General features: G+C 40.1%; 1 protein-coding gene across 1 annotated transcript in view; it reads right to left on the bottom strand.

Moving 5' to 3' along the window:
• Window positions 1-3,518: 3,518 nt before the first annotated feature.
• Window positions 3,519-10,543, bottom strand: part of LYST (lysosomal trafficking regulator) — a 77,583-nt gene continuing 70,558 nt past the window's right edge. The window contains exons 49-53 of the mRNA XM_063151604.1: window positions 8,983-9,122; window positions 8,590-8,687; window positions 7,405-7,561; window positions 7,123-7,194; window positions 3,519-5,627 (exon numbers count right to left, since the gene is read on the bottom strand). Coding sequence (XP_063007674.1) covers window positions 5,489-5,627; window positions 7,123-7,194; window positions 7,405-7,561; window positions 8,590-8,687; window positions 8,983-9,122 — 606 coding nt within the window. The 3' untranslated portion in view covers window positions 3,519-5,488. The remainder of the gene's footprint in view (window positions 5,628-7,122; window positions 7,195-7,404; window positions 7,562-8,589; window positions 8,688-8,982; window positions 9,123-10,543) is intronic.

Below are 10,543 nucleotides of genomic sequence, written 5' to 3'. Positions count from 1 at the left end.
CCGCCCCGCGCTGGCCGCCCCTCCCGGCACCTTCTCCCGCCCGGGCCCCCGGGCACTCCCTCCTTCCTTCCCTCCCGCCGTCCCTCCCTCCCTCCCTCCCTCCCTCCCTCGCCGTGAGGGCGCGGAGGCCGCGGGCAGCCCGGCCGGGCACATGGCGGAGCGGAGCGGGGCGGGGCGGCCGCGGCCCCGGTGCCGCCGCCCTCACGCTCCGCCTGCCTCGCCCCCTCCCGGTTCCCGCTGCAGCCGCCTCCGGGCCCGGCCCCTGCCGGCGATAGGGATCGAGCGGTCATCCAGGTATTCTCAAACGGAATCACGGACCACAGAAACGAAATCAGTTAGGTTGGAAAAGACCTCTGAAATCATCGAGTCCAACCTTTGATCGAACACCACTCTCAGTGCCATATCCAGTCTTCCCTTAAACACATCCAGGAACAGTGACTCCAGCACATCCCTGAGCAGTCCATTCCAAAGTTTAATCACCATTTATGTGAAGAAATTCCTCCTAATGTCGAGACTGAACCTCCCCTGGTACGGCTTGAGGCCATTCCCTCTCACCCTGTGAGTAGTGACCTGGAAGAAGAGACCGGCCCCCGCCTGGCTAAGGCCTCCTTCCCGGTGTACCGAACACTAAGGTCTCCCGAGTTTCCTGTTCTCCGGGCTGAACATCCCCAGCCCCTGCAGCCACTCTTCACAGGACCGGAGTTCCTTTCACCACGTTAATTTCCCTTCTCTGGACATGCTCCAGCAGCTCAGCATCCTTCCTGAACGGAGGGGCCCAAAACTGAGCGCAGAATACTCAGGGTGCAGCCTCACCAGTGCCGTGCACAGCACAGTCACTGCCCGGGTCCCGCTGGCCCCACTGTTGCTGATCCAGGCCAGGATGCCATCGGCCTTCTACAGCTGGCTCATGTTCAGCTGGGTGCTGACCAGCACCTCCACATCCTTTTCCAGTGGGCCACTTCCCAGCCACTCTCTTCGCAGCCTGTAGCCCAGTACCTCAAACAGCAAAGCCCAAACAGCACTGGGGTTTGGGGTGAGAGCCCACAGTGCCTGTCCTGCCCCCACACCAAAAACCAGAAGGATGATGTAAGAGCCGGCCATGAGGAATGGAACTGCTGTGGGAAAGGGGCTGCTTACACTTTGTTAGGGCTAGTATGTCAGAACCACACAATTCAGCTTCATAGATCAATTTTTATATGCATCTCCCTATAAAGGCTGTATGGTTCAGCAGCATTTAAAAGTGCCAGTTAACATCTTTAACTGAAAATTTTGTCCGGTGTGATAACCCGTTGGTAGGATCACCAGTCTCATCAACTTTTTCCCCAGTAAAACAGCTGTTCCCTCTTGAGGGGTGTATGTTTTCTCCTACCTGTCCTCAGCACATTTTCTCATTCCATCATAATGGAGCAGAACTCCCAAGTAACATTTGTTTTCTGTATGGAAGAGACCTATTTCTAAATGTGCTTTGGAGCAAGGGCAGCCTCCTCTGAGATGGAGTCAATAATGGCACTTGGCAGAAGGAGATGCAACAGGAAGAAGGTAAACATCACTAAATATAATTAGTAAGTTCACAAGCTTCCCATAAGCAGAGTTCCAGAAACTGATGGAGATTTCATTGGCCTGTGCTGCTGCTCTTTCATTCATGTTCAACCACATCATGAATCTACAAAAGGCCCCGTTCCACACACAAAGGATTTACATGCTCATGCTGTTAGACAAAGAGCACATTAGATAGCTCTAATCATGAGGCCATTGTCATCAGAATATTTTTACCACTGGATTCTAACAATTTTATGACTTAAGCTAAAATATAAAGGTGGGAAATGGCTGTTTTAAAAACATATTTTCATAATATATTACACAGATATTTTTTTAAATTGCCTTCTTTTAAATCTGCAAACTCTTAACCTTCCACCACAATCAGGAGTCTCTCCTACAGGTTCTGAAAACAATACCCATACAGCCAACACAAATTTCTATTCCTTAAATTTACATGAACTTGGCCCTAATGAGTCTTACATGGGCTTCAGTCAATTCCATTAGAGAATAAGGATTTTAATCTTTTTTTCCCCTGGCAATGCTAGGTTAAAGCTGGAAACAATAAGCAAGCTCCTGTTTTACTCAATTACATTCTGTTGTGTAGTCCAGAACAGTTTAGGGGCCTAATCAGAGCAGCCACCTTTCATTTTTAATCTTTTTTCAAAATTATGAAACAAAACAGAGCCTATTACAGAAACTCCAATAGAAAATCAGTGCCTTTCTGACCCCATTCCAGAGCAGTAATGGCAAACAAATCTCCAAACAGCAGTCAGTAGTTTGTAACTTAATACAGCAGCAAAATAAAAAAAAGTGTCTTAATGTACAGAGGTTTAAATATTCCAGTGGATATTTTTCAAGCCAAGCAGAGCTTTTAAATAGTAATTGTTTGGTTGTTTTTTGATAAGAGTAGCAGCATACAGAAGTGTGACTTCCATTTTCATATGCAAGGAAAAAACCCAATACAACTTTAAGTAAAAGGAGGCATGAAGAAATTAAAAGGTAAACTAAAAATTTATTAGTAGCAAGCCAGATGATATTTTCCCCACCACTCCATTGTTATTTTTTACTATTATATTTTTGCTTAATTCAGTTCTATATGGAAGAGAACAAGGAAGAGTCCTATTTCTAAATGTGCTTTGGAGCAAGGGCAGCCTCCTCTGAGATGGAGTCAATAATGTTGCTTGGCAGAAGGAGATGCAACAGGAAGAAGGTAAACATCACTAAATATAATTAGGTAAGTTCACAGGCTTCCCATAACTAGAGTTCCAGAAACTGATGGAGACTGTTATTTTTTTCCTTCTGTTCAGTGCTATGGGTTTGTCTAAGCAAGATCAGAGTTCCCTTTCAGTAATGGGTTGGAGACTCCCTCTCCCACCCCAAGTGAACATCCAGCTATTGCCTTCCCTTCCCTTTCTCACCATGTCTCTCCACTACCAGAGCAGAAAGGTTGGGATTTACCACAGAATCCCGCAATCAGGTAGATAGGCCTTGCCCCATGAACATCTCCCCAGCTCTGGCTGGCAGCAGAAAGAGCCTCACATCCTTTCAGATGCCTCCCCAAGATCCCAGTCTTCCAATTTCCACCCATCTTCCTGAGAATCCAGAGAGAATTTGCTTTTCTGCCTTTGCTGCTCAGACAGGTTTTCAGTGAGAAGACAGATGGAAGGAAGGGGAATGTCTCTGCTTTGAGAGCCATCATTTCATCCAAATTCTAGTCATGCATCCTATGGGAAGGAAGGACACATACACACATGTGCAAAGTGATATAGATAGAGTTTCCCACTTCCCATCTTACACTCACCACCTTCAGTTTGACAGACACAGGATGTAGTCCATAAATGGAACTTTCCCACTTGATGATTTTTAAAATATGAAAGACAAGGGAATCAGCAGAAACTGATCTGGAGCAAGGCATGAAAGATTCCCTAAAAGAAGAAAGTTGCAACTAAGCCAAAAACATGTTTCTAATTATCTCAAAATGGTTTGATACAAAGATCTGTTTATTACCCAACAATGTGACAGTGTATATACAAATACAGTGTGGAATGTGACATTTACAGGAAATTTAAGTACATCATGCACAGACACTATTGCAATGTTATTTTAATAGTTCCAGAATATTAAGCTGAATAAATATTCCTTGCTTCAAAAATCATTTTTACTTTTACATAAAAATATATAATATTGCACTCTTTACAAGGCCAGCAGTTTTGCATATTGGTTTGTAACAAGTGGAATTCTACTTTATAAAAAAATAAGCCTTTGTGAGCAACACCCCAAAACAGGGAGCACAAAAGCACCCCAAAACCACAATGTTTGTCTTTTTTCTCTTAAACAAAGCACATCACATCAACATGAGCCAGGAAGCTTTTCAGTCAGTACTTGGACCTTACATTAACATTTAGACAGAGAAAAATAGGACTAAAGCCATCCCGTACAATGCTGCTACAATAATATGCATTTTAAAACTCAATCCATACAATATGCAGCCACTTGCTTAATTGAACCAATTGTGTCATGAACTATGAGAACATTTTTTCTTAAGTTTTTCTAGTTTGAAAAGTTCTTAAACTGGGAAGTCTCAAGAGTTTCTGAAGACTATTTGGAATTTTCAAAAGAAATGTAAAGATTGTGTGTGTGTGTGTGTGTGTGTGTCACCTTTGTCACGACCTGACAACTCCATGTGAAGTGTTCTGAAAGCAGATGGGCCTTTAACATGAGAAGACACAGCCGTTTGAATGGCAATAGCAGAACATGTCAGTGATAAAAAAGCAAAGCAATTTAAAAGGAAAATGTAACTACATCAGACTTGCGTAGCATTTTTGCTTTACCATTCGCATAACTAGTAGGCACTCAGTCATGATGCCAAGTTTAGAGGTCTTCAAATCCATCAACTGAAATACTAATTTGTCATGTGGCCTAAGATTTCAAATTTTTTAAGCCGTTCACAACAGAGGCTTATTTTTCCCCCTCATAAAATAGCACCCAGGAATACACAACAAATTTGCACAGTGTGTCTGTGTGAACCTTTCCAAATAATCTGATGCTTATGAACATTGATTATTCAAGCAGTTAGATTCAAACATTTTACAGCGTATTGAACCTCAATGACTCCGGAACAGGAGCACATCTGTTCCTTCTTTAACACCCCTTTTTAGAGCTCTGGAAGATAAGCTGTGTGTGTACATGATAGATGTTCTGCCACAGAACTGCGATAGCCAACTAGCACAAAGTTAGGGAGTTCACACTGCATTGTGATCTAACCACTGTTTCATGATGCCATGAGGTATCTACCCATCACTAAGACAAATATTTTATTGTTGTCTGTTGCAAAGACTATTACAGTAACAGAGAAGATGGCAAAAATTACAAATATAAAGATAGCAGAAATTCTATTTTTAGCATTACAATACCATAAGGTGGTGCAAAAAGCACCTACTAAGTTCTTTGCTTCTCAAAAAAAGCAATTTTAAGTGGTCGTTGATTTTTAAGTTTCGGACTGCTTATCCCAGAGCTAACCATATTACACTCAACTAATCAGATATACATATGCTGACATTTGAACAGATATTTACAGAACTTGATGCTGCTGATATTTTACATACTAAGAGGGGGAATAAGCATCATTAATTTTTTTAAATACTTCTGTCCAAGAAGTGATTTAAAAAAATACCATTGGTGTTTTATATTGCAGCATTGAGCATTTCTTAGTCACTTTGCTGGCATTGGATAATATGACCAGAGCTTCCCGCTGACCTGGATATGCTTCAAGTTTGTGCATGCACATATGCAACCTTACAACCACCTTAGGCTGCTCTTTTTAAAAACCCCACCTATTCAGTCATTCTAGAGACATTCAAAGTACTTCAAAGTCCCAGTTAAAGAAGAGCTCCTGTAGCCTATTTGGTTAAAGTGCATCAGAGACACGAGCCAGCAGCAGGCCCTGCCGTCACCCCGCCGCGTAGCTGCTGAGGAAGGAGTAGAACATGGGCAGCTTCAGGCGCTGCTGGTCCTTGCGGCACCAGGCGATGACGCTCCCATCGCTGTTAGCCGTGAACAAGTGATGGCCGTCGCAGGAAAACGTAAGGCTGCAAAACAAGGAGAGAGCCTATCTTTATACCAAATGGGGCTATTTATAATGCTGGAAGGCATTAAAAGCCCACGAGAGTTCAGCCAACAGAGATGAGCTGTCAGGGGAGGCCCAGTGCCTACGCTAACACAGCCATATGTTTGCATATATCTGCTTGTCCACCTGTACCCAAACGGGCTGAACTGCAGCTTTGGCCAGCATTTCAACATCCCCTGCAGTTTAATACTCATTTCTTTGCAGTGTCACAGCAAAGGGCAGGACTAGTAGCAAAATCCTACCCTCTTCCCTTCTCTTTCTGAAAGGAAAGGTTTTCCTTTCCTTTCCTTTCCTTTCCTTTCCTTTCCTTTCCTTTCCTTTCCTTTCCTTTCCTTTCCTTTCCTTTCCTTTCCTTTCCTTTCCTTTCCTTTCCTTTCCTTTCCTTTCCTTTCCTTTCCTTTCCCTTCCCTTCCCTGCAACAGAGCTCAGTGCCCTCTGAACTTGCACTGCTGACAAAAGCAGAAACTAAATCCATCAGATTTCATGGCACAGAACAGGACTTTTGTTCAGATGGGCATTTTTTGAGCAGTAACAGGGCTAGTAAAGACTTTCAGTCATGCCATGAGTAATGTTAGAGAGCATGAAGGTCAGCATCCATTTACTGCCACATTTAAGCAGGAAAACTTTAAATTATTCAATAGCTACTAAATCGTTATCTACAAGCTTTGTGAAATATGCTGCTTAAAGGAGGTAACAAAGACAATAACTGCTACCAGACAATCATCTTAATTTCTAAAAAAAAATGGTAGTTTGGATTTTAAAGGATATTTTAACAAGAGTCAAAACACAATTTTTCAGAGTCATTTGTTACTATGCTAACATTAAGATAAAATTTTGGCATAACTCTAAGACCTTTTGCAGACTACTGTACCACTGGGGATATCAAAGAGTCAATCCTTTGACCACCTTCTGAAAACACTTTGGCACGAGAACTCTGCTCATCTAAATCAAGGGGACTCTGAGAAAACTAACTACACAAGCACTGCAAAATGGCAGCTTGCAGGCTACTCTGAGTTTGCCTCTTTCTCCAACATTTCCCTCCACCATCAGAAAAAATGGAAAAGGCAGTATTTTCATTTAATTTTGAGGAAGAAACACTGTATATTTAAATCTGGCATAGTTAAGATTATCTCGTTTTAACTCAGATTCTGAGGAAAAATATTGAATTTTAAAATAAGAGGAGGAGTTATTGTTCAGTTTTCAAGGGAATCCTGCTAATTCCCATCTGCCAGCAGCAGAATGTAGTTATTACTGTCATTACCAATACAGCACACTTGTGCTCACTTTGCTTTCATGAATAATTAGTAGGTTTGCATCGCTCTTTTTAGGCACAGGCATTTGCCTCCTATTTTCATGTTCAGTACTCAAGACTATTTTGTTGTGGCTTTGTTTCTTGGTTTAGGGGTTTTTTTCCAAAAGATAAAAATGCATTCATTGTACACTTAGGATCCTTTTACCTTACAATAGGTTTGGCTGACTTCGAAAATGTTATTTCGCGTACCGGCTTCAAATCCCACGTACTCCACAGTCTGAAAGAAAGAGCCATTTTTCTTCACACTTGCTTTTACAAATACTTCAGTGATAAACAATCTATTTAGCAACTACTAAGACTGGGAGCTGAGTAACAGCTTGTCCACCTTTTTTAAAGCCAAATACCAGCATGATGTTTGGCTACATGCTCTCAAACTGTAAGCCTAAGTGATAGAGCATTTTAATAAATAAACATTTCAAATGCTTACCTTACAACTCCATTTTCAAGGCCCCCTGCAATCACATTGACAGACACACCTTCAGGCTGGTTAGAGAAAGCAACAGAGCAAATACTTTCCCTGCAGTGCACGTGTCCAACAAGATCACCATTAACTGTCCAGAGTCTCAAATCACTGCCTCCTCCAACTGTAACAGAACATAGCATGGGAGTATTAAGAAAATAAATCTAGATCACAGTTAAGTCGATAATATTTAAATATTCCATGGTAAAGAATTCAACTTCTTGAGAGGTCATAAGTTTTAAATGACTGAGTAACGTCTGCAATTACTTCTCTCTCTCTGAGACAGGAAGCACACAAACCACCAAGCCACTGCAGTGATTTAGAAGCCATCACATCCTATTTATGGAACTGCAGTGATTTAGAAGCCATCACATCCTATTTATAGAATATTTTACTTACAAAGCACTACGTGAATTTACTTTTAATGACCACTAACAGGGAAGGCACTAAGATGGAATTCATACTAGCTGTCTAAGCAGTTAATTCTCATACCTTAACTTGCATTTTAAGCAAAATACTTAAATAGCAAGCACAGTTCTCTTACCTGGTTATCTGGCATTATTTGATTATATCAACAAACTAACAACCCAATTACTGTTTTTGTCTTGAAAGGAATTGTCTTAAAAGGAAATATTATGTCCCTTATACTAATTAACAAATAAAATGATTTGCATAAAAAAAGGTTTTGTGAGCTATAGAAATGGACTTGAAAGTCTCCAAGTAAGTAAAAAAATCTAAATATTAGTTTATTGAAACTGCCACAATAACATCCCCTTGTCCTTTAATACCCCTTGCCTGTACTCTGTAGTACATGGTACTTCCCCAAAGAATAGTACTTTTGACAAAAAAAATCTCTCTCAAAATGAAAGCAGCCAACATCACAAAATAGGACTCTCCCAGGCACCTTTGCAATTTCACATCTTTTTATAAAGAGACCAAGCTGTTGGCCTTCATACCTCTACATTCAAGCACCTGCCTAATCACTCCTGGAGAAATTTGTATGTTACCATGTAAAAAAAGGCAAAATGTTGCTCCTGTATGACTGAATGCATCCTCAGATGATTAATACACACTCAGTAACTAATTCAATTACAACTCTCATGATTTATTTCATCTGCAAGTCAAAACAGCTTTCTTGACTGACAAACATACCTGAATCACAAACTGTTGCAATGTCACCAGTGGTTTCACTTGCTGAAACTGCAGTCACAGGACTCTTGTGTCCAGCCAGACTCTGGACATAGCACAGCCTGAAGAAAACAAAGGGAAGAAGCCTAAATTTCAGACTCAAATGCAAAAAAGGTTATTCGAGGAAAATCTTAAAACTAGTTACATTAATTTCAATCAAGATTTTGCTCAATTATGGTATTTTTCATATTCACAATAAAATTTTAGCACCTTTTAAGAGAAAAAACTGTAAGGGTTTGACTTCCCAATAAGTCACAGAACAAATTCAACTAACTTCAAAGGGGCAAAGCTACCCAAGAGTGGGAAAACCTGTATTTATAAGAAAGCTATGGGAAAAAGTTATATATATACTTATACCTGTTCAAATCCCATATAATGCAGGTTCCATCTTTGCTGACACTGATCATTATACTGTATGGTTTGCACACAAATAAGCTTGTTATTTCTGCTGTGTGTCCATACAGATGGACTTGTGATTCCATTTCTATCTCTGAAGGCTGAAAAACAGCAAGATAAGAAACTCTCAGGAAAAAGAAAATTGCTATCTCTTTTTCTAAAAAAGATAAGCCTAGTTAAAGTCTTAGATTTCAAAGAACAGTTCCCATTGCTTTTAATTTTAGCATCTATGTTCATGCTTTATTATGTTTAACACTTTATAATGTGATAAAACATAGCTATCATTGATGTTCAAGTTTTTGCTTCCAGTGCTTTAGCTTCAGCAAATATATTGATGTGATCCCATGAACCAGAATGAAAAACTACTGTAGCTCTGTCTCAATTACACACCTTGAAGTCAGCTGATTTGTTTTCTGCAAGACTGCTCTTTCCATACAACACTGAAATGACAGTTCTCAATGTTTTAGCATCTAGTGAAGACACTTGGAAACATAAAAGGAAAGCCCAGCTTGGAAGTTGTCACTCTCCATACAGCAAGTTACTAGGAATTTCTCAAGTTGGTGCCAAGTTCTTCAATGATAAAGTTGGAAAAACATGCAGGAAGTCAAGTTTAAATACAGAAATGGCTAGGTAAAAATTAAAGCAGCAAAATTTAACACCAAACAACAATTTTTATTCAAGTTATATAATTTGAAATGACTCAGACTTCCTGAAAACTGGCAAAGTTGAAGGATCTTAATCAGAATGCTAATGCTTTATTTAAGACAACTTGCTGTACAGGGATTAGAATAATCTTGGTGAAGGAAGAGAACAATTTTCTGCTGGTTTCCTCACCCATGCCAGAGCATATCACCTGCATTTTTGTATGAGGGTACAGGATGCCTACCTATAGCAAGTCTACAAAAAAAACCCTTGAAAGTTCAAACAGACTAGTACACACATGCTTAAGTCATAGGTTGTAGAAAATGTACATTTTTCACTAAAAGAGACAATTTAATCTATGTAGTACTGCAAAAGGCAATGCACAGTCTGACAGCAGAAGGACCTGCTAGTTTGCTCTTGCTACTGAGCATCTTATCCATATAAAAGATATTTATGAAAGTACCCAGGTATCATTCTCAGTGTCACCTCACACATAAAAATCCTTCTTTAATCCTTTCTCAGTTAAGAGAAAAGAAAATTATACCAAAATTTTCTATGACAGCAACAAACAAGACTTGTGTTTTTATGAAGAACTGATTTTGATAACCTTTTTACTGTGGTTCTCCCACTTCTTTTAAAGTGTTTCCTCTTAATCTGCATTTCAACACTTGAACCAAAAGCAGCACCCACCTTTTGCAGCTTCTCCCTACCACACTAATAGCAATGAAAAAAATTGATTTTTATAGTAATAATACTGCAACAAGACAAACTGGAATTCTCAAACCAAATGTATTAAGCTATATTAAGTTCTAATAAGTCATGAAATAGGTACTTCTCACATTTGAAATGTTTTCCCCTTCTTACTTTCCCCCCGCTTTTA

This window comes from Melospiza melodia, chromosome 3 (assembly GCF_035770615.1).
Source record: "Melospiza melodia melodia isolate bMelMel2 chromosome 3, bMelMel2.pri, whole genome shotgun sequence".
Classification (NCBI taxonomy): Eukaryota; Metazoa; Chordata; class Aves; order Passeriformes; family Passerellidae; genus Melospiza; species Melospiza melodia.
Note: the sequence above shows the minus strand (reverse complement) of the source record. Positions and strands in the feature narration are given on the sequence as shown.